Here is a 25403-nt window from a genome sequence, read left to right on the forward strand (position 1 = left end):
CGGTGCAACAGATGGCCACGTTATACTAAGCGATGTAATTACTTTAATGCCTGCCCGACTATCTGCAAATGTAAAAGTTAACGTTGAAGTTAGTCCCAGTAGTAACACAAGGTAGGCATGCTGCCTTTCCAACTGCGAAAACCTCAGGCTGGAATACATTGCAGTAAACTGGAAACTTTTTCGACTTCCTTATGCCTAACTCTGGACAGTATATCTCAGCGCTTACTGCGCTAGTCATTTTAGTACCGTCCGTATAAGAGTTAAGGTTACTGCGTTTGCAGCTGGAGCCCTTACGCCATCATCCTTCTGCTTCGGTAGGTGAAATAGTGTTCGACTGATAAAAAAATATTTGAGGGAAATTTTGGCACTTTTATAGTATGCGGAGTCCTACGCAACCAGCGATTTGAAATTGAAAAAAAAATTATGAACTTTTCAACCTGGAAAACCTGGAGATATTACTTTCCTTCAATTTCCCAAGAAGAAAAAGCCGTAAATGTTGTAGAATGTAATAAGTCATTAAAGTGACCTATAGCACACTATAGGTCGGCAGGCATTAGTAGTAAACTTCCGGGTAGGTATATCCATAAATGTCGCTAGGAGTATTCTTAAACCTTCCCGAAAACGCCCAGAATATGCCAATCTGTGTCATAAAGTATTTTTTCTTGATGACAATGCACCCCCACGTGCACCGCCACACCGAACAAGAGCGATCCGGGAATTGGTGAAGACGTACGATAGGGAACCGCTGGTGCATGCGGCTTACTCACCAGACTCGGCCAATTATCTAACAAAAGTTTGCGAGCCAATTATTTATTTATTTATTTATTACATTTATAGTAATATAGGTAAAATTTTTCTTTGCCTATGGCAGAGAATTCTGTGCAACGTTTCGAAGTGATTCATCAGGCGCACAAATAGCATTATTTTCCATATACCTGTACCTTATTTTTCTATCGAATTCTCTTTAATTTCATTTTATGGCATTACACGCCGCCCTCTATCATCTGTTGCTTCTCTCGCATTATAAATATGTAAGTAAGTATGCATATTTCACCATACTTTTTCTTCGCTTTCGATACATAGTTCGAAGCCGACAGCGCAAGCGACTTTTTAAGCCACACTGATTGGCATAATCCGACCGCAAACGGATTTGCAACGCGCAGCCAAGGGGTATTAAATCAGCGTGTGGCGGCGCCTGTCAATTGTCTGCTGTATGCAACAGCTGCTACCGCCAACCAACAGCGATTGCAGTAGCAAAGCCAACAAACATGCTGGGAATGGTGGACAGTTGGCACTTAAGGATTTGCAAGCAGCAATGGGATAGTTTTTATTTTCATTTCTTTTCGATAATAGAAGTTTTTTAATTTTCATGCAAGGGCGTAAGGGAGTGTGTAAATGCATAAGTGTATTTAATTTGAATATAAATCTACAGTTTCTGGTCAATGAATTATGGCCGATGAAGGGCGTTCGTATTTTAATGATAAAAATAGGGAGCCATTTAATAGTTCAGAAGTGCCTGGAAAAGAGTGTTGAAGAACTTTACGACAACTTACAAATGTATGTATGTATTTGTACTAAAATTTGACCAAAACAATTTTCAATACACGCTAATGAAATTATGCCTTAAAAATTTTCCCTGTTAAATGATTTTTGTAGAAAAATGTTTTTTAGTGAAGCTGAACGATTTATTTACCCCAAAAAAATGTTCTCGATATGAAAACCGCTTTGCACCAAAAAAACGATTTTTGAGGGGTTGAAAAATTAAAAAAAAAAATTAATTCCAGCGAACTATGCAAATATTTATAAAAAGTGAACCGTTCAGATTCACGAGGTTGTTACTTCGAATAATTAAAAAAAAAGTTTATGCAAATCGGTCAAATAGTTTTTGATAAATAATGATCACCGTGACGGTAATTTTCAAAAAACACGACTTCGAGATAATCGCGTCTAAAGTTTTGCGTGCACTTCATTTATGGATAAGGTCGCGCGCTTCCACGGGCTGTCTAGATCTTTATGATTTTTTGAATTTATATTTTTAAGATGATGTACTTTTAGAATATGCCATAAAAAAATTTTCGATTTTTTAGTCCAACACAAGGTATATAACCCCTTAACTTCTTTTACACACACAATTTTTTTTTTACTTTTAAATATTTTAAAACTGGCTCTGAAGTTGAAGTTGAAAATTGAACCTGCACGGTGTTGTCCATTTTAGCTCTTCTATATTATTTATGTGAAACACAAAAACCAAAAAAACTATTAATCAGTATGACTGTAGCTATGTCCCGTAATAGAAAAACAAAATTGTACAAAATGGCGCGGTTTTGAGTTTAACGCTCTAAAAGTCGTGTTTATTTCAGTTTTTAATAAAAAAAACAGAAATGATTGAAATAATAATATTATTCTAGTAAGGGGGATAGCCATTAATGTTGTGAACAACATATTAAAATTTCAGACGATTAGGTTGAATAGTTGTTTTTTTTTTTTTTTTTTTTTTTTTTTGACAACACCAGGCCGAACAAAGTCATTTCGAGATAAATGAGTTTAAAGTTTGAGGTACAGAAGCGCGCGGACTGCTCGCTGCCTAGTTCATGGGCTGTAGAAGCTATAATATTGGGAATTTTGGCATGAAAATTTCACAGTATATTTTTAAAAGCCTATACTTTCGAAATATTTAAAAAACAAAAAAAAATATTTTTTAAATTTCCAGACCACCGGGTTCCCTTAAGTTAAATTTTTAGCTTTGGGGTATCAAAATACTTTTTATAGAATATTTTCTATTTCAGAAAATAAAGCAATAGGGCGTACTTCTCACTTTCAAAACTTTGAAAATCAAAGCTGCTTAATGGATTGTGAAAAATTACGATTTATAAATCTGTAGTCCGGCCAGTTTTGTGCTACGGTTCAGAGTGTTGGACATGAAGTGAAAAGGACAAAGCCAAATACTAAATATTTGAAAGAAAAACTGTGCGAAAAATCTTCTGAGCTGTCAAAGACAACAACGGTGAATGACACATGGATCAGATTAGATTGATTTGAAGCTTGAGCTTCGCCCTCAAGGCCTTGTGTGTGCCCTCTACTCATCACAGTATCTCATCCAGACCCAGTTCCTTTATTAAACTCAAAATAGAGCTGAGTTAGACGGAGCGTACGTGCCTTTCTTTTGGCTGCAATTGGCTGAGATATCTCAACCTTCTCCGCGCTGTAGAATCCGCATTCAAAGAGTCCATGCATTGAAGTATCCGGGGATTGGTCGGAGAAATAGCAGGAGTCCGTAGACCAAATTCCAATCAAGTGCAGATGACTGCGCAGTCTGCAAATGCAATGGCCTGTGAGTGTGCCCGTGAGCTTTCTCAAATTATTTTTGACGAGGATTATGAGTTCTCTAAACCTTTTGTAGTTGTACCTTCCAGCAAGGATTTCGCCTGGAGTAGCCCATAATTTAGTGCCAGCTAACCTGCCCTAGACTTAGGTCTTCACTTCTAAGCTTCTCCTTGATGCCGTGGTGTCCCATAGCAAAGAAGAGCTCGGATCCTAATAATAGCAAAGCCACAGCGTCTCTTGCCAATGTGTCCGCTGCCTCGTTCCTAATTATATCCCTGAGCCCTAAAACCATAAGATGAACCCATGAACTGGATCAATAAAAAAAGGGGAGAATATTGTGCGTTTCATCAAAGGTTTAAGAATTAGCTGGGTTATGCCACGATAATGGACCCAACGAGAGCTCGATGAAATGTAATTCACGATAAAATATTTACGACGAAAACAAAAGGTAGACCAGGATCAGTATGGATTGAGGAACTGAAGGATGGTGTGAAGATACTCAAAGTAAATAACTGAACGTAACCAACCAAAGATTGGGCCAAATGGAGACATTTTGTTCAGCAGGCAAAGCGCCAAACGATGACGATTTTAGTCCGTTATATTCCTCTGTTGAGTATTTTTTACCCTTTCCTGCGTAAGAGACAAAAAGATGCAACTATTGAGGAGTTACGGGGTTTAAATGTACTACAAAAAAAGTGCGTGTACCGAAGTACACATAACAGAAGTGAAACTTTCAAGGCAGATAAAGAAAGAGGGAGAGACACGAGAGAGAGAGAGAGAAAAAGAATATATATCTAAATAAATTCACAACATTTGCAGAGAATACAAATAGACAATATTTACAAAAAAGCGGACAAGGGTCGACTGGTCTAGGTAAACGCCAGAGACAAGCCGTGGCAACAACGCGCACTACCCCGAGCGTTTATCACCCGCACAAACGCAGCGATTCCAGGACCACAGCAACGGCGCAAATTACCGCAAGGCAATACCAATAAACCCGACGCCGGGATGGATAGCACTTTATAGTACGCACAAGCACTAGCCAGGAAACAAAAAAAAGCGCCAAAACGTAGGCACCAAAAAAACGCCAAAAAAATTGGGACCAAAAAACGCCCCAAACAGTAGGCACCAAGGAAATTTAACGCCAAAAAGTAGGCACCAAAAATATATTTCCTACAAGTTTGCAACAATAAACAAGCGCCAAAAAGTAGGCAGTGTTATTTCTCACTAGAAATTAGCAGCCACAAGGAAAAACTCAGAAAAAATAGCCTAAAGTGTGTCTAAGATATTTATAAGGTATAGGTCTCTCTCTCCTTTTCCTCTACGTTATATCTTTTTCCTCTCTCGCGGAACGAAATAGCCCAAAACGTTGCATGGCCTTGAAATTTTACTCTCCATTCTCGCTCGTTCATCGATGCCTAAGAAGTTTCAGTCCAAAAAGATGGCCCAATAAGAATCTTTAAGTTCTTATGTAATTTAAGTTAAGTTAACGTAAAGTATATTTACATTATTATAGGCTGATTTCTTGAGCTTTTGACAGCTTGGTACGGCTAAACATCTTTCGATAAAATTATTGAGCCCTGTGTTAAGCATGGAGTCACTCTTATGACACGAGCTTGCTGATGCGATTCATCGTGCGCAGACGACATGCTTCAAGTTCATCATTTCATTGAAATGATAAACAAAACCGCAACTTGCTGCAAACTTATAGGCGGGGCTGAATTCAAGCTTGAACACCAAGAAAGAAACTAAGCAGCCTAACTCCTGAAGTCTTAGTTTTATTGGTCCTCGCTAGAGTAATGGAATCAATTAGTAACCCCTTTGTTTCCAAACTTCACAATTTCGTTAGTCCCACGACTGTTCAACGAATGATTAAGTCCATAGTAGTGATGTGAATCAGTATCATAAATATGATTATTGGTAACCCTATTACAAAAATGTTTAAGCCAATTCTCTAACGAGTAACTATTGCTTCTAATCGGCTGGGTTTATTTTTTGGTCGATATCCCCGAAAGGGCTTCAGGTACCAAATTGTAGTACAGCTCAAAACACTTCTGAGTTTTGCTTAAATGTTGTGCCTACATTCCAAAGAATATAGAATCATATGCCAGAATGTACTCGAAAGTGCTACTGGATACTGAGAAATGAAGGAAACTTTTGCGACAGACCTAGCGTACTGTAAATTAATAGCAAAAATTATAAAAAAATACAAATGCATTTTTTTCTACTATATATATGCACATTTACATGGCTTCACTTTAATCAACATTTAAATTCCCGCTTTTAAATTTTTAGCATCAGCCATAATTCAATGGCCAAGAACTGTAAGAATAAGTGCAACATATCTGTAGATTTGCAGTGGATTGCAATTTGTCAAAGGTTAAGTAGCTGCGGTTACTTGCGTTGCCAACGGCCAGCATAAAGGTGTCAGCCATGCAAACAAGCGAAGGACAACAAATGTTGGCCATTGCCAATGTCAACAGGAGCAGCAGCAGGATGAAGTAATTTTTTACTTTGACTTGCAATGCGCTAATGTAGTTCTTTCCACTGAATTTGTTGTCGCCATTTGGTGCTGCACCTCATTATAGCCAACGCCAATGTTTGCAGAAGGTAGCGCATTATTCACGCCACGGCTGTCGGCTTACGTCTCAGCAACAGCTCAGCAACAGCATCGCTACGCTTGCCCTCACCCCTAGCTCTAAAAAACCATCAACATTATAACGTTGAGGTACAATCTGCTTCACATCAATGTCAACGTTACAACCACGCGACTTAGCCGCACTAAAGTTTGCTGCAATTCTTTCCAAACAACAGCAACAGCAATGGCAGCAAGTAGCAGGTAGCGAGTGCAAACATTGTTGTCAGCACTCTAAGCAGGCGCGCTAGGCAACTGCTTAACCAGCATAGCAGCATAACAGCAATCACCGGCACGCTTCACCCACACTCGCTCGCAGCGATAAAGGCATCATTCAGACATTCAATATGCGCTCACAAGTCCTGAGCTCCCACCCACTTTCGTTTTTCCGCCACACCTTCAATGGCAGCATTCCTGATCATGATGAAGCGGCATTTTTCAACATTTCCCAGCTAATGTAATTTTTCCGCACCTTCATCTGCATTTTTTCGAGGGACACTCTCTACCTCTTTTATCATAGTTCACAGCTTCTATTAGATTATTTTCCTCCGCACTATAACCACTTTCTCGATAATCAGTGAATTATTGCCGGTAATTCAATGCTGACGGTTTTGCGGTGCAGAAATGTTGATGGGTCATCGTGTGGCAACGGGCTATGTATAAAGTCCTGTCACATATACATACACACGCCGTGCTCATGAAGTGCTTACGAAAGCAAAATGCCACGCCTGCCACTTAATGTAATCAAGAGAAGCAATGATGGCTGCAACAGCTGCTGTTTGCTCGTCTCGTGGTTTTTGTTGTTTTTGTTATAATTGATCAGCGTTATGACCTGCTACTTTGCGTCCGAGCTTTGCGTTTGATTAGATGGGGTTACTTGCTTTGATTGCAAGCCTTGGTGTGGCTGGTTAGTTGAGGTTGTCAAAGTGATAGGTCATGGAATAGAAAGCTGTATCGGTCGAGACTGGCACGAAAAAGTTGACAGAGCGTGACAGATATCATAAATATGACAGATTTGACAAATATAACAGACATGACAAATATAACGGATCGAGAGAGGGAAAGAAGACGACAAAGATAATGAAACAATTTATAGAAATTTTAAACCACTCCCTGGTGGGCTGTGGGGATCCTGCAGAGAAAGAGACTGTGGAACACTTTCTCTGCAAATGTCCGGCTTTGGCGGCTAGGCGCTTGAGATTGAGATGACTTGATGAAATTCTCCAGCCTAGATCCCTTTTCTCTCCTCCGCTACATCAACAGCACTGGAGGGCTGTAGACGGTTTTATCTTCTCCCTTAATCCTTTCACAGGTAGTGGTCCACATTATGGTATCAAAACGGCACGTAAGTGCTACTTGTAGTGTACCTGAGGTACTCTTGCCATCTTACCTACCTACCTACCTGGTGGGCTAGATTAGACGAGCTAGACTAGCTAGGTGACCTTTGAAGAAGTGGCTGGTGAAAAAAATTTTAGAAATTTCACTTAACGAGTTATATTTAGTACGGAGAAAAGATCAGCCTCACAGAAATTTAATGAGATCGGTACAACTGGCATAGAAGTGTACCCATAAAGTCCTACTCTCTGTCAGTTTGAGTGAGGTATTCCACACTATATTGGGCTTAATCGACTTAGTGGATACTTTAAGACTTCTTTTTCAACAGTAATTTTCTCAGAAGTTGTATGATTATTTCACCAGAAGCTAAGTATGTTATTTGAAGCTGAAAAGCAAGGCGGCATCACAATTTCAAAAAAAAAAAAAACAGACAGCTTACGCCATAGCAAATCTAGGAGCTTCTTCTTGATTGTCAAGATAACCGCTTAAAGTAGAAACGCTGAAGTGTTGAAACAGGAATCAAAATAAAATCAGAAAAGAGTTATGTAGGATCCACGCGACTAAAATGCCTGGGAGCCCCACTGTTTGAGGGTCTGGAGGACGTCTCAAAAGCGGAGCTCCCAGCTCTACTTAGATTCGCCAAAAGCGCTGACATCCTACCATACATGATGTCTACGTAAAGTAATCATAGAGGTCGGTCTCCATATGGTATCGCTAGGGACCAAAAAGTCTATGCGTGGCTTATTGCAAAAAAGGCTAACCTAACCTAACCTATGTAACCATTTTCTCCGAAACTGCAAGTAATATTAAAAATAAGGAGCCTCCGCCAATAAAATGAAATATTGTAGGAAATTGAAGACATAGACAATCTTTTACTACAGAAAGAAGGCGTGTCATGCCACATGATCGATGCCATAATCGATAAATTACTATTCAGACCCTTAAGGTGAGCATCGATGACGCCATTCGTGAGGCAGAGCCAGACTTGGCGAAATGTTATGTAAGCAGATGTGGGCCACTACTATAAATAGAGCCAAAAATTTATAATTTAACTTTGCATAATTGCTTCTTCACTTCAATTTCGAGAACGGAGACCAACGAGCATAACGTTGGGAACTTGAGGCTATCATAATGGTCGGGAAGTGACGAACACTCCATAGCACAAACTGGGTCCACCTAAGGATGGATGCTTGGCCCAGACTTTTAAAGTGTGAACAGATTGGAGGCACTTTTTCCAATAGGGCTTTTTGACAAATCACGCGAGACTCCTGTCAAACTAAATATGATGCAAAAGTTTTTTTCAGATAGCATCACGAGAATGGCACTGGACTGGAACCCGCAAGGTAGCAGAGTTGCAGTCGCCCAAAGATCACTTGGCGAAGGTCGATGTTGCGCGAGCTAGCAGACACATGAGACGGTGCAAAAATACAAAAACAACCTAGAAACGTGTACAATGGAAGAGTCTTGTCGAGGCCCTATACCCCCAGCTGAGTGAACAAGTATATAAAAAAAAATATTCATTAACATTTCATCATGGGAATACAAATCGCACAACTGTATTGCGAAAATCGACACTTTGCCAAAAGTGTTCAACGCGCGCTCAGGCCATCAATTTTGTTCAGCGATGAGTCCCATTTTTGGCTTAATGGCTACATAAATAAGCAAAATTGCCATATTTCGACTGAAGAGCAGCCCGAAACCATTCAAGAACTGCTATTACATCTATTGAAAACGATCGATTGAAGCGGCCTGTGAGCTGGAGAGATCATCGGTCCATATTTTCTCGAAGGCGAGGCGATCGTCAATGAAACAGTGAACAGTGAACGGTGCGTCATGATAAACGACTTTTTGATGCCAAAAATTGAAGCCCGTGAGCTCCACAATATTTAGTTCCAAAAAGACGGCGCTACTTGCCGTACATCCCGTGAAACAATGGATTTACTGCGTCGTTGTTTCGGTGAGCAATTTATCTCGCGTCTCAGACCAGTGGATTAGCCACCAAGTTCGTGTGATATCACACAGAGTATGAAAAGTTTAAATACTTTGTCGGTAAACCAGCTTCGATTGAGGCATTGGAAGCCAACATTACTAAAATTATTAGAGAAATACCAACCGAAGTACTTCAAAATTGGTGTTTAAGGATGGCCGAATTACGGCGACCAACATTTGAAAGGGATTATCTTGCAAAAATAAATGTCATGAATGGTTCTACACAAAAATAATAAAGATTGCCCAATCAATTTGTGTTTTCGTTGTTTAAATTCAAATACTTCTAAATTTATCACCCCTTAGTTACCTAAGTATTAGTTTGCTCGGAACTTTTTACGGCGGTCAGAGGAAAAAATCATCAAAAATCAACGAGAATTTTTAGTCATCTTATAACACTAAAATTCAATGCGCTATAACCTGCATAGCTAACACTTTTCTAAAAATTCGGAATAAAAATAAAAAATAAAAATTATAAAAATTCAAATATAGTTTTTGTAAGAAAATTGAAATGAGGATTTACAGTTTTTTCTAGAGTTTTATAAAAGAAAAATAATGAACAAAAGAAAAGTAGAGAAAATGAATGAATGAATGATGGCTTAAGTGAGGCTTCAAAAAATCGATTTTTTTTTTTTTACATAAATGTCTTCCCAAACTATCCAAAAATGTGTCCTCATAATTTCAGAAGAAAATTTAAAATAGTTTCGGTGTTACAGAAGAAATTGTGACCAAGCGTCGAGCAGGTATACGAGCGGCCGGATCGCTCGAAGTGCGATTTCTCGGTTTTTCATTTTTGCGATTTTTCCTAATTGGCGGGAAAGATAGGGAAAAAGTTAAACGTCCTATAGAAACGAGATAACATTGATTGTATTCGGAATTAAATTATTTTCTAGTTGAACCTAAAAAATCTTAAGAAAGTTATGATTAACCCACTTCTTAAACAATCTAAAGTGATTTGAATTTGTTTTTCCAAAAAAAAATTTTTTTTTTAATTAGCGAAAAATTGTTAAATTTCTCACTTTTTGTTTAATTATCTTGGTTTAACTAGAAGCTATACTATACTTACCAAAAAAAAAACTTTTTGGGTTTTTGGTTTCAGATGAAAATTGCGATCTGCATCTTTCCCGCCGCCGACACATCCACACTCGAGGCGCCACAGCAAAATGCTTGTACCAGGCATAATATGACATATATTTTAATGAAAGAATTTGAGAAGACTGTTGAAATATAAAACAATAAAACCAGAAAGTTTCGTTTCAATCGATTTTTTTGCATATTTTCAAAGTTTAGACCTTCAAAAATATGCCCATTAACGGATTTTTGAAAATTCGAATTATTTTCGGAGATACAGCGAATTTTGTGACATGGCGTCTAAACCGGCCGAGTGGAGCGAATCGCAGAATGAAGGGCAGATGTTACCGAACGACTTGAGGACTCGTTCTTTCCAGAAAATCTTTTGATTTATATATATACTTTATACTTCTATAATACAGTATATACCTGGAAATATATCGCCGATTAATCCAGAGTGAGTAGTAAATATTATGATCTAAGTTATTCTATTGGAATTGTTGCTCAAACTTCAAACGCGATTTTCTCAAAACTATTTTTGTTGAGATGGTCGTCATGATATCTCAAGTTCTACTTGACCGAACGCTTTGAAGATTGATAAGAATTTTTTATTATACAACTGACTATTGCCCCTGCCTCGGATTTTGAAAAATTTAAGTTTGAAGTATTTTTAAAAATTTTGAAAAGGTAAAGAAAGGGGGTAAAACATTTTTTTTTTCAATTTGACGTCATTTTGTGAATTTTTTGTTTTTCTTTCATTTGGCGTTATCCGATAGCGACATCCTAACTAATGAAGAATTTTTTTAATTTGTTTGTTTTAGATCACTACAAGGGTTGGAATCGTGTCAATCATGGAGCACCGTTTTTTATGTAGCCCCCACTCCACCTGTAATTCCACGATTTTTTTTTTTTTTATTATTTTTTTTTTATACTTTTCCAATATTACAGGGTTTGATTGAAAAGTAACAAGCCTTATTTTTTTTAAACAGTTTTATTAAACCTTTTGGCTTATGCAACTAATATTCTTCAAAACAGGGCCCTTGAGCGTCAATACACCGCTGGTAGCGGTCCTTCCACTGCAGTTTTTTAAACTCATCCGCCGGAATCGTGTTCAATTCGGCTGTCACAGTTTTTTGGATCGCCTCGATGGAGTCGAAACGCCTCCCCTTCAGCTTTTTTTTTCAGGCGCAGGAACAAGAAAAGGTGCGGAGGGGACAGGTCTGGGCTGTAGGGAGGGTGGGGAAGCACCGGAACCCCCATCTTGGCAATGCAGAGGTGCAGACGAAGGCGGTGTGCGCCGGCGCATTGTCGTGATGAAAGGTCCAATTGTCGGGCCGAACCCGGGCGACGCGGTTTTTCAGCCGAAGGAGCACTTCTTTGCAAAATACCGCGTTTACAGTGCTTCCTGGAGATACAAACTCCTTGTGGGCGATGCCTCGAGAGTCGAAAAAGATGATCAGCATGGTTTTGACCTTGGATTTCGACATGCGCGCCTTGAACGACTTGTGCCACCGTTTTACCTGGGCACTGGACAGAAATTGGTCCCCGTAAGCCTCCTTGAGTAGGCCAATGATTGAGGTACTCGTTAGCTTTACCCAAAATTTGATCGAGTAACGTTGCTCCAACGATCGCTGCATTTTCGCCACGCCAAATTCGTGACACATTTTTAAAACAGCTTTCACGCGCGGAGCGATGTTGACCGGTTTCTAGTGGAAGGGGAAGGTCCAACGATCATTTTCCCCCACCAGTCGATTCGGTTGATCGCTTGGCAGACGCTCCGCGCGGGAAGGCTCACTACTTTTCAATCAAACCCTGTATTAAAAACCATAAAAAAAATGGATAGTAAAAATGTTTTTCATATTTTTTTATCTTAGTTTTAAAAATACCTAAAATTAAGGCGTCTAGACCAGAATACCCCCATAATTAGTTGAACAGTAGGAAATGCTTAAGTTTGCTCAGAATCGTAAGAAATTTTCTCATCTCTTTGAAATGAAATGCTTGTAACTCATACTTCGGTTATCTAATCTACACTTAAGCCTTGCTGACTAAATAATTAAGTACAGTTAGTGTATGATACGAAAAATAATACTTACCCTGAGTGTGTGAATAAATACTGAGTAGATTCAGTGCAAGTATGCCTTGTGTAAATAAGCTTATTAGATCTTCTAGCATAAGATTTATTACGGGCAAAGCAGAAAGTGCACAAAAAGTAATTTTATTTTACTTTTCATTACCGCTCTCTTTGGCAATCCTATTATATGGAATATTCTCTACACATTTACTTACATGACAAACGGTGTGGCTTCCTTCTTCGACATCCTACTTTGGCTTTGTTTTGATATTCCTTTCGAAGAACGTGGAAAATGAGTTTTGAATAGTTTTTTATTTTATAAAAGGCGTACAAAATTAACCACAAAGCCGATAGCAATACCACGAAAACAAAAGTAATAAATAATTAATATTTAAAATACTTTTAGCAAACCCCCACACACTTCACACGCTTCTTAAAGAATTGCAGTGAAATCCAGAATTTTTTCTTTACACGCACATATATGGAATTAATGTATGTATGTATGTATTTTATTATTTATTTCTTCAATTTCAATTCACTTTTTATTTTATATATTTTTAAAGCAATCAAACTTTTTGCTTAACACTTGACGCAAAAAATATAAATGATTTTTTGTTTGTTTTTTTTATAAAAATTTGTCAGATTCACAACTGAAATATTTTACACCTAACCCTTTTTTCTTACTGAAACGCGCCGCACCGGCCAACAGCAAAGTCACAGTCACAGTTTTCAACGATGTTGAGGAACTGAACTTGATGATTTTAAAGTAGATGACTTTTTGATGAACAAACAACGGATAAGCAAAGAAGCAGCAGCAGAAACAGAGCGATAAATGCAAATACCATTATCAGCAACTAAAAAACAAATCAAGAAATATGATGAAATACCAAAACAAAAACAAAAATATTCAAAAGACAAAAACAAAGCCTTTGTATGGTCAGAAAAAAGAGTAGGAGTGAGAAGGTAGTGAAGTAGCAGTGCGGAGCGATATGCAGGCGAAGCTGTTGTGGTGCTGAGTGGAAGTCTCAGAAGTGATAAGACTATGAATTTATGTTTATTGTGGGATGCTCAGCTTCAATGTGTGGTGCGATGTGCAAAGCCAAAGACAACAACAACAGCAATACAATGACGTATAGTAGTAAATTGGTTAAGAGCTGGAAAATGCAGCAGCGAAGAAAAACTAACAAAGGAAGGTCTATGAAGAAGCACAGCCGAAAGGAACAATGTGATATGGTATTAAGCTTATCTCTTTGAACGAGTTATTATATGCATATACGCATCCATGTATTAGCTGTGATTGCCCATCCCGAGTTGTTGGAATATTTTTAGTGCAATCCCGAAATATCGAGGTTTTTCCCAAAACGTAACTTTTGATAACTAAATATTTTTAGTTTGTATAATCCAGGGATCTTAAAGTGTTGAATCAGCACACAGCATATTTTTATTGTAATACCGAAATCTCAGGATTTCCCCTTAAACCTCACTTTCGATATAGTTTTAATGCAATGACAGAATACTTTATTATAAACCATGATCTCAGTATTTTTCCTTAAGAACAGCTTTCTTAAATTCCCGCGATCCCGTTTCTACTATTAAAAGATCCAGAAAAGTTGGGATCAACAATCATATTATTAAAGTTATGTTTTGTAAACACTAATGAAATTTCGGCATATTTTAATGCAATCCCGAAATCGCGAGATTTTCTGCTAAACTTCACTATCGAAATATTTTTTAATGCAGTTTCAGCATATTTAAATGTAGTTCCGACGTCTCTGTATTTTACATAAAAACAATTTTCTTAAATTCCGGAGATCCCGAAATCCCGAGTTAAGATTTCAAAGATCCAGAGATAATAGGATCAGCAGTCACATTACCGCAATATGTTTTGTGAAAACTAATGAGATTTCTGCCTTTTTTCATATAATCCCGGAATTTCGGGATTTTCTTCAAAACGTAGTACCGGCATATTTTTTATTGTAATCCCCAGACTCAGTAAGAGATAACTTTCTTAAATACCCGAGATCCCCTGGTTACATTTGAAAGTTCCAGAAATGCTGAGATCAGCAACCACATTTCCTAATTTTTGCGAGAGCTACTGAAATTTCTGATTATTTTTAATGTATTCCCGAAATCTGGGGATTTCCCCCTAAACCTCACTTTAGATATATTTTTAATGCCATGCCAGGATATTTTAGTGTAATTCCGACATCTCTGTTTTTTCCTAGAGATTTACTTCGTTAAATTCCCAAGATTTTAGGTCTATATTTGAAAGATCCAGAAATGCTGTGATCAGCAGCAAGTTATATTTTCTTGAAAACTAATGAGATTTGTGCCTATTTTTAATGTAATCCCGAAATTTTAGAATTTTTCTCTAAACCTCACTTTCCATATATTTTTAATGTAGTACCGGTATATTTTTATTGTAATTCCGAGATCTCTATCACCTTCCTAAAAGATAAGTTTCTTAAATTCTCGAAATCCCGAAGTTACATTTGAAGGTTCCGAAATGCATTCGCGTTACCAAGTTATATTTTGTGAAAGCTAATGAGATTTCAGTATTTTTTTTATGTAATGCCGATTTCGGAATTGTCTTCGAGACGCGAATTTCGACAAATAAATATATTTTTAATGTAGTACCGGTGTATTTTTTAGGATAATCCCGTAACTCCGAGAATTTCTTCAAAGCATATTTTTCTCAAACCCCGAAATACCGGGACTACACTTACAATACTCACAAATGCTGAGATTCACAATTACATTACGAAGTTTTTTTTAGAAAAATCCTAAATTTTATGAAGACTTTTAATGTAATTCCGATTTGTCGGGAGTATATTCCTGAATTCAGTAAAAAAAAATATATCCCGAAATTAGATTACAGTACATCGTAAATTATGTTTTGAAAAAATATTCCGACATTTTGATTTTTTTTATAGTAAATCCGTCATCTAGGGCGTTTTCTCTAAACCTAACTTTCTTAAATTCATTAAAAAAAAACAATATAAGTGTACTTTAGCTGTAATTTTTGACCTCGGCATTTCGGGATATTATAAATGTAGCACCGGAATCATCGAGAATTTAAGAAAGTTATGATTTGGGAAAACCCCGATATGCTGGGTTTACATTAAAAATGTGTCGAAAGTTGTGTTTTGAGAAAATCCCGGGATTACGGAATTATATTAAAAATATCACCAAATCTTGTGATTTTTCCTAAGCATAACTTTCTTAAATTCAGTAATTGAAAAGTTCAATGTGCTTTTCAGAAACTAGAAGCATTTTAACGTAGCACAGCTGCGTAAGTGAGAAGTCGTTGCTATGTTTTTTTTCCTTACAAGAAAATTTTGTTTACAATTCTTAATAAAATATGAGTAATAAATAGGAAATGAAATAAGTGAGCATTCAACAGAGGGTAATCTTTGGCGTATTTGCAGTTGCCAAGGAACTGCAAAAGCTCAGAAATAAATCTCGCAATATTTTAAATACTAAATCGCATGGAAAAGAACCTGAAAATAAAAATTTAGAAACAAGAGCACAACAGACATACATATGCTACTATAGTTCGATCTGATAATGCACCGCAGCCAACCGAAAACTTTGATACTAGTCAAATCTTACAAAATATTTTGTTAAAGCTATTAAATATGGAAGAAGCTATTACAAATATTGATGAACGATTAAAACAACAAGAATATAATAACGGAAGGAGTATCCAAAAGAAGAAGTAAACATATTGAATACCTTCAAAGTAATGCTATGGAATGCAAACGGTCTTTCTAAACATGTACATGAGTTACAAATTGTTTTAGATGAAAACAACATAGATGTCTGCTTAATAGCAGAAACACATTTCACAAAACAGTCGTTTATAAAATTTAAAGGTTACAATTTCTATCACACAATACATCCATCAAATTCAGCAAGAGGAGGTAGTGCCATAATCATCAAAGAATCGTTAAAGTACAGTGAAGGACCAAAATATCAAAAAATTCAGGCAACACTAATTAAAATTTATGCAAAGAAGTACAGCATAACGCTAGCAAGTCTATATAGTCCACCAAAACATGCACTTAAAACAGAAGATTTTATTTTATTCTTCAGACATGTTGGAGATCGCTTTATTATAGGTGGCGACTTCAACGCAAAGCACACGCATTGGGGATCCAGATTGACAACAACGAAAGGAAAGGAGTTACTATGTGCAATTAACCAGTATAATTGCGAAACTTTTTCATCAGGGAGTCCAACATACTGGCCCTCAGATCAAAACAAAGTTCCAGACTTAATAGACTTTTTCATAGTAAAAAATATCAGTTGCAACTATCTACAAGTAGAAGAAAGCGCTGATTTAAACTCTGATCACTCACCAATTGTATTCACTTTAAGCGAATACTTAATATCAAAAATAAACAAACCAACACTCGTGAATCATTAAGTTAATTCTAAAGTAAAATATAAATCTGAATGCTTCCATGAAATCGAGAAAGAAATTAGACGAAGAAATCGAAATATATATCAAAATTATCCAACAAGCGGCCTGGCAATGCACACCGGAAATAAAAAGAAGACTTAAAGGAAATAGTTATCCGAGGGAGATTTTAATGGTAATAAAAAATAAAAGTAGATTGAGAAGAAAATGGCAACAAACCAGAGCACCACAAGACAAAGCCAAACTCATTAAACTCTCTACACTACTAAAATAAGAAATAAAACAACATAAAAATGACTCCATTAGAGCTACTCTAGAAAATTTAACGAGCGATAAACGTACGGTCTATTCACTTTGGAAGGCAACTAAAACCTTGAAAAGGCCTATTATGCATTCCCACCAATAAAAAATGATGATGACAGCTGGGCCAAATCTAACGAACAAAAAGCTGAGAGATTTGCCGAATATCTTCAAAGCATTTTTCATCCTAACGAAGAAGATGAGTTAGAAAATATACCTCATCCTATTCGACAAAAAATCGATAAAATCCCCTTGACTTCCTTTAAAGAGGTAAAGGACACTATTAAAAATAAAATAGATAGCAAAAAAGCACCCGGTTATGACCTTATAACAGGGAAAATATTAAAAGAATTGCCCAATAATACAATTGTCAAATTGATACATTTGATTAATGCTGCATTTCGTTTAGAATATGTACCGCAACAATACAAACTAGCGGAAGTTATTATGCTTCCAAAACCAGGAAAGCCACCACACGATGTGACATCATACCGACCAATATCGCTGTTACCAATTTTATCTAAGCTTTTTGAAAAAATCTTGCTAAAAAGATTAAAAACATTGTTAGTTGCAAAATGCCTTGTACTAAACCATCAATTTGGTTTTCGAAATGAGCACTCAACGATTGATCAAGTGCACCGCATTATTCATGTAATTGAAAAATCACTGGAAGAAAATCAAATCTGTTCTGCGGTATTCCTGGATGTATCGCAAGCTTTTGATATAGTATGGCATGAGGGACTAATCCACAAACTTCAAGCAGTTCTACCAATCCAGTACTCAAACATTTTAAAATCCTACTTAACGAGCAGATACTTTAGAATAAAGCAAGCAGATATCTATTCAGAACTGAAAGATATTAATGCAGGTGTCCCGCAAGGCAGTGTACTCGGGCCAGTTTTGTATCTCTTGAATACTAACGATATACCCACATGCAGCAATACAACAACTGCAACATTTGCCAATGATACTGCAGTATTAGCAACTGATGAAAAACACTTAGAAGCAATTTAGAAGTTACAAGCATCAGTAAATGCAATTCAAAATTGGACCAAAAAATGGCGTGTCAAGTTAATATAAATGAAACCAAGTCTGTGCATGTTGACTTCACTAATAGAAATATAAATTATAAACCAATATTTATCAATAATATGGCAATACCGCATGCAAATACGGCAAAATATCTAGGAATGACCTTAGATGCTAAGCTGAGATGGAAAGCACATGTCAAGAAAAAACACGAGGAGTTAATTCTTAAATACAAGAAAATGTATTGGCTGTTAGGCCGACATTCTAAACTCTATTTATAACAAAATATTTTTATACAACCAAATACTGAAACCAGTGTGGTCATATGGCATACAGCTCTGGGGCTGCACCAGTGAAAGCAACAAAAACATCATTCAACGATTCCAAAATAAAGTATTACGCGACATCGTTAGAGCGCCGTGGTACATTCGTAATTGCAATCTACATAAGGATCTTAATATAGACACCATTACGGATATCATAAAAAAATTCGCAAATAAACATAAAGAGAGACTTCATCAGCACTTCAATGATGAAGCAGCCAAACTACTTGTAACTGATGACCTCACGAGAAGATTAAAAAGGACGAAACCGCATGATCTCTTTTCATAAAATTTTGTCTTTACTTGAGATGTTTTAATTTAATTAAATATATGTAAAACGAATTGCTTATAAGTTTTGTTAACTCGATTGCAATAGTAATAAAATAAAAAAAAAATAGAAAACTGCATCTCGGTCCCAATCATTTAGTTGCGCAGAATTATGCAAACTTCCATTTTTTGTCCATAGTATTTCAAAAGAACTAGCCAAGAAAGATTTTGTATTGATGTATAGCATACAATCATTTAATTATACTATTTTATATGCCTTAGTATTAAGTTGTTGTAGTAGTACAGTCATATACGTACATACATACATACGTGATTGCATTCATCCAAATTTGCATTCATATAAAGTGGCGCAAAATTTACCAACCAATTTTGTTTCGGTATAACTTTTTTACTAAATAAAACAAAATAATTTTGAGTGAGTGAAATCTTTAGTGTGACCTTTACGCGCTCCATGGCTTGTCTGTTTAAGTACTACAGTAGGGTGATTAATTTTGTGCCACCCGGTATATGATTGGGAGTGATTTTGTTTATGTTTTTATTCTCTACTGAATGTTTTCTTTCATTCAAAACCGCATCAAAGATGTTTGAACTGAAATTTACCAGTTCTTTTAAGTGAATTTTTAAAGTTATTATGGGTAAATTAAATCTCCATTATTAAGATATTTATGTACAGTGTTAAAATTAATATTAAGTAAGCATGTTTGGAGTATTTTCCATTTCGTTCAAAGAAAGAAAAACAAAGAATTATAAAAAAATCCTTCAATAATACATACCACCCTGATAAAAAAAATTCCCGGAACAACCTTATTTGAGTTCAGCGTTTTTTTTTTTTGTTTGGCTGCCACACCTGTGATTAACACCTCTACCGAAACTTTATCGCCGTTACTCGAAATTTGTAGAAGTTAGATCGCCTAGAATAGATCTACCTCTGCATATGTTTTCTATTTTTTAGAGTTTTAGAAGTGAATTTGAATTTGCAACAACGATTTGTTGAAAGAACAACTATTGGATTTTGCCTCCATGCTAACACATTGTGCACAGTGGCCATCGTTTTTAGAGAATTTTTGACCAAGAACGAAAGGTATACCATCCATCCATAATTTACTGCACCCCATTCATCAAACAGAACAAAATATGTGTGTACAAAAAAAATTTAATTAATTTTTTCAATTTCCCATTTGGCAAAAATGTATAATCGGATATTCTATTACGAGCTGAGCACCATTCTTACCCACACATTTTGTGTCGAATTTATTTCACAAAATAAAGGTGTTCAAAATTTACAAAAATTCATAATTTTTGGCTCAGTTTCTATTAACGGAGAAGTTACCCTTACCTCCCATAGCCACAAAATGCGCCTAGAACTGGGGAGATTCTATAAGGCTCCAGCTTAATTTATCGCCATTTTGTTCCTAGTAATTTCTAGCCTGATATGTTTAGCTTATTAAGACATTCCAAAGAGTTGAGAGGCTTGATTACTACCTGGCTATCAGGCGTTGTTATAGTTAGTTGGTATGTATTATGGTACTCTTGCATAGAACTTGCGAGTATCTTTTCTTCGGTCCGCAGACAACTGCTACTGCATTTTTTTCGGCGAGGGATCCATTCATGTACTATCATGTTCTGATTTATCTGGTAGGTTTGACAGAACTGAACATCGACAGCATATTGTATCTTGGCATTCGAATCTCGGGGGTTAGTTCAGCAAGATTAATAAATTTTCTGCGATTTTGATGAACGCCTGAACCAGCGATAGCTTTGATCGTTTTTAAGACATCCCTCCTTGCATTAAATTGGATATGAATGTGAAGAGGTGTCTAGATCCCGATTTGAAGATATTACGGGAATATAGTATATTTTTGGTACAGCAAACATAAGGCGCCTTCTATTCGCCATTTCTATGCTCGCTATCTCTATGCTCGATTAACTTGATGAAAATTTTACATGTGATAGCAACAACAAAGTTATCGATCAAGATTTGGCGTAAGCGAAGATGGTTATATCTCATTAAACTGGAATAACTCACAGCCTTACAAACACTTCTAATTTAAGGTAGCTCTGCTCCCGCATTCATTTATACCAGTTGTTTCATCTATTGGCCACTTGCTAACATTTGACGAGAATAAAAAGCTTATATTCACAGGTTTCTCGGAAACGGCTTTAACAATTTGGATCAAATTATGTACATAGATCTTGGAGATCGAAGCCAGCCGAGGCAGCCACATAATTGAAATCGGGCTCCACAAACAATAGGAATGTTTTCTTCTTCGAATTATTTTTGTTAATTTTTTGGGAACGTTACGTATGCTAACGCTTCGCCGTGGAGGTTTTTGACGAAAAATTAAGTGGGTTTCCTTACGAAACTTGCAGCGATTACTGGGAATAATGTCAGCTATTAATAAAAGAAATAAGAAAAGAAATTGAGAGAGGATGTTTTTCAAAAGTGAAAACAAAAAATGTTAATATATAATACAATATATATTTTTTTTTTGGAAGAATATTTTATCTTTAAAAATTCAAAGTAAATAAGTATTTCTTTTCAGGGTGTTTTATCTTTAAAAATAAAAATAAAAATAAACACGCATAAAAAGTTTTTGAAGTTTATATTTAATATTTTTTTTACTTTTACATAAAATTTTCTTTTTTTTTTAATTTTACTTTTTTACATAAACAATTTTTTTTAAATCTATTTCTTGAGTATTTTTTTATGTTTTATCGTTAAGAATAAAAAAATAAACTTGCATAGATATTTTTTGAATTTCACATTTAATATCTGTTTTTTACTTTTACATGAAAACTCTTTCGTGTTTGAATTTTATATAAACAATTTTTTTCGAATTTTATTAAGTAACAGTTTTTTGAATTTCACTAAAAAAAATTTTTTTTTTTTTTGAATTTTGCATAAACAACTTTTAAATCTTTTTCCAGTTATTTTTTTATGTTTTATCTTCAAGCATAAAAAAACAAGCATGCATTTCTTTTTTACAAGTAAATAAAAAACCCTTTCTTGGTTTAAGTACATTTTTTTTTAATTTTCTAAATTTGTTTTCAATTTTACATAAAGAATTATTTCTGTTAAATTTTTGGGACCGGTACGTATGCTAGTGCTTCGCCGTAGGAATATTTTGACGAAAAATTAAGGGGGTCTCATTACGAAACTTGCAGCGATTACTGTTTGTTTGTTAGATTTTGTTTGAATTTTACATAATTTTTTTTTTAATTTCTTTTTTTTATTTTTTAAGTAAAATTTTTTTTAATTTTACATACATATATATTATATATATATTTGTTTCTTTTTGAATCTTACATAAATCTTCTTTTTTAAGTATATTTTATTTTAAAAATTAAAACAAATAAAAAGCAAAAAAATTATAAAAGCGTTAAGAGGAACCGCAGATATTTCACTTGAAAAAATCAATACCAAAATTATCAACATTGAATAAATTCCAAACTTTTTAAAGTATTTTCAAAATTTGTTAAGTTAACTTTTTATTATATTATCCAAAATACTAGGATCGCTTAGCATGGAACCACTCTCATGGTGACTAATGACAGTTTCCCTGCTAAGCGACAACAATGACAGAGAAAAGCGCATAGAAAAAACTAGCAAAGTTTCATTCGTGTTTCATCGCTTCTATGAATAATTTAATAATTTTTAGTACATATATTTGAAAATACCTATCTTTTTTTGTCAAAGCAGCTCAGAAACGAAATATTTACAGGCCTTTTAAAACCTGAATACGGCTCTGACATGTAATAAAATGGAATTTCAGCACTGCTCCACACCAAAGAATTCTTTCTACCTGCGCACTTTCTAATCTGAGAAAAGTAAATAAGTAACGTTGAAGATAAGAAAACTTGATGTTGTAAGCAGTTGCATATGATAATAAGAATGTTCATGCATGTATGTATATGTATGTATATTTGTAAGAAAAATGTGGAAGAAGAAAAGAGTAAAAGTTTTCCAAAATCATCACGTTTTTATTTCGACAGAGCTCATTACAAATAGTTAATACTGTCTAATGTTACCTGAGCTTAAGCCTGAGACCTTTTGCTTTATTTATCATTACTTTTTATTTATCTACATTTGTCGCAGGCGGGAATTTCTATAATATCTTCGCTGTAGCACAATGTTTTCATATTTCTGTTATCTATTCAAATTCAAAGAGTTTATTTGGTTTTATACAAAGTAAGCTGTAGCTTAGGAGGCCACCTTAGATGTGACAATCATAGGTCTGGTTCTCTTGTCCATGCCCTTTGTGGGCATGAAGCTTTAAAGCTTTGTAAGCCCAATAGTTGAACTACGCGCTCATAGCATAGCGGTCACAATTCGGATAGATTTACCTTTTCCTATGAATTTAATATCTGCCACAACTATCCGAAAACTATCAGAAGGTTACGAAATTTTACAATTTTTGGTACATTAATAAAAATTATATAAAAAATTTAAAATTAGTCCTGTACTGTTAACTGGTAACATCTAACTGCCTTGAAATGCATTCGCCTAGTTGGCAACGCTCCGCAGAGCTTTTAAGTGGAGTCCATTAAGAGATTATGTAAGGGTTGATTTCGTAGTGCTTTCAATGGTGGTTGTATTTATTAAATGGCAGTAAACGCAAAGCATTGACAGCGCTTTCTTGCATATATGTAGGTATGTGTAAATGGAAAATGATACGCATACATGCAAAATGGAGATAGCGAAGGCAAAAGCTCTTTTCTATAAGTGATTCAGATTCAGAAAGCTTAGATACATTTGAAAGAAAGGGAGGTTAGTTGGGAGAGTATTTTCAAATGTGTAGATATTCCAAACACTGATTGCAATTATTATAAAAAAGTATCTTTGAACTTTTGACAAGACGCCTTATTTTGTAATTAAAATTTTTTTCGAACATTATCAGCGTTCGTAGAAAAACTTAATTATTAAAAAAATTTCAGATTTTTTCAATGTTGAAAATTTTTCATATGTTTTCATAATATTTTTATACATTTTTTTCTACTTTTAAGGATAAAATATATCTTATTTATGGACTTCAGTACAATGAGAAGTAAAATGAAAAATTTAGGAAAACATTGTAATAAATTTCAAATTAATGTGGAAATCTTCGAAAAGTTTTCTGAACTTGGACTTGACATCCTGTGTCTATTTGTAGACTTTAAAAAAGCTTTCGACAGCATAGAGAGAAAAAAACTACGTTTTATTTTCTGTCTGCAAAGTGTACCAATGAAACTCGTTTCACTTGCATCCATGACCTTGGCAGGACGGCATCTAAAGGAATGATTCAAGGAAAAACTACGGATTCCTCCGATGTTAACACTGGTGTTACGCAAGGAGATACGCTATCTACTAAAATGCTTAACCTGGTTTTAAAATTTTACATCTGCGAAATCCATCCTGATGCAACTCCTTCAATTTTGCTTTGATTGGCCTGAAATTTCGGACCGTAACTGCAGAAGCTTTAGCCTTTCCAAATATGCCAAAATTATTAAAATCGGTTGTCAAATAACAAAACTGTGAAACCTCCTCGGAAAAAGTGCTATAACTCGCTCACTTTTCCTCTGATTGGCCTAAAACTCTCACATATTACCCTTCAATCAATGTGCTATAACTCGCTCAGCTTTGCTCTGACACGTAATTTTCTGAAATTTCGACACGTAATTGCCGAAGCGTCAGCCTTTCCAAATATGCAAAAATCACGAAAATTGGTTGTCAAATACCAAAACTGTCAAATCTCCTCCGAAAAAGTTAAAAATGTGGAAGTTAACGTCGATAAGACAAAATATCTCGTAAGATCAAGCACATAAACTTTTCAAAAAGTGGACATTTTCAAATACCTGGGTATAAACCTTAGCAGCATAGCGGACGCCCTAATCTGCGTAAGCGATAGAATCAAAGCTGCCAACATAAGTTGCTTTTCTCGTCTTAAACTGCTCAAAAACAAATTGATCTCATGGTCGTGTAAGCTGCAAATCTAGAAATACCCTATTAAGACCAATAGGAACTTATAGTTGCAAAGCATGGGTTATAAGCACCAATACCTGTGAAAAATACTGAGAAAAATATTTATTTCCAGAGGAAATCGCGGAAGGCCCAAGAAGATGGATTGATTACCAAAGAATGCAGCGAACCAAGAACACCGACGGTACATAAATGCTAGAAGAGAGCTATTTTAAAGGAAGCACTGTCTCACACCGAATCTTATTGCTATGATGATTATGATGATGCTTATTTTGATTTTTATTCGAAAATTTTGGTATTGAGTTCTTTAAAGTGAAAACTGTTCGCTTCCTTTTAACACTCAAAAATTGTGTTTCTTTTAGTTTTAAAGAATAAAATATACCTTTTAAAAAAATTGGTTGACAAAAAGTTATATATTTCTATTACATTTTGTTTTTTGCCATTTTTGAAAACGGAAGAATCCCTTAGATTTTTTTATATATATTTTTTTTAAGGGGGAATTAAGTGATTTTCATGAATTTTTTTTATAAGTAGGGATGATTATTTGTGGACCGGACAAATTATAATTTATTTAACATATATTCAACTATACTGACACAAATTTTTATTAAAAAATATTTAAAATTACAATTGTTATTAATATTAATACAATGGCGTCATAA

The 25403-nt window shown here is 35.4% G+C and overlaps 1 protein-coding gene across 1 annotated transcript in view; it reads right to left on the minus strand.

The window, feature by feature from the left end:
• LOC128865351 (proton-coupled zinc antiporter SLC30A2) overlaps positions 1 to 13149 on the minus strand; it is a 252202-nt gene extending 239053 nt beyond the window's left edge. Inside the window, exon 1 of the mRNA XM_054105593.1 lies at positions 12638 to 13149. Within this exon, the coding sequence (XP_053961568.1) occupies positions 12638 to 12669 (32 nt within the window). The 5' untranslated portion in view covers positions 12670 to 13149. The remainder of the gene's footprint in view (positions 1 to 12637) is intronic.
• Positions 13150 to 25403: the final 12254 nt, after the last annotated feature.

This window comes from Anastrepha ludens, chromosome 5, assembly GCF_028408465.1.
Source record: "Anastrepha ludens isolate Willacy chromosome 5, idAnaLude1.1, whole genome shotgun sequence".
Taxonomy (NCBI): domain Eukaryota; kingdom Metazoa; phylum Arthropoda; class Insecta; order Diptera; family Tephritidae; genus Anastrepha; species Anastrepha ludens.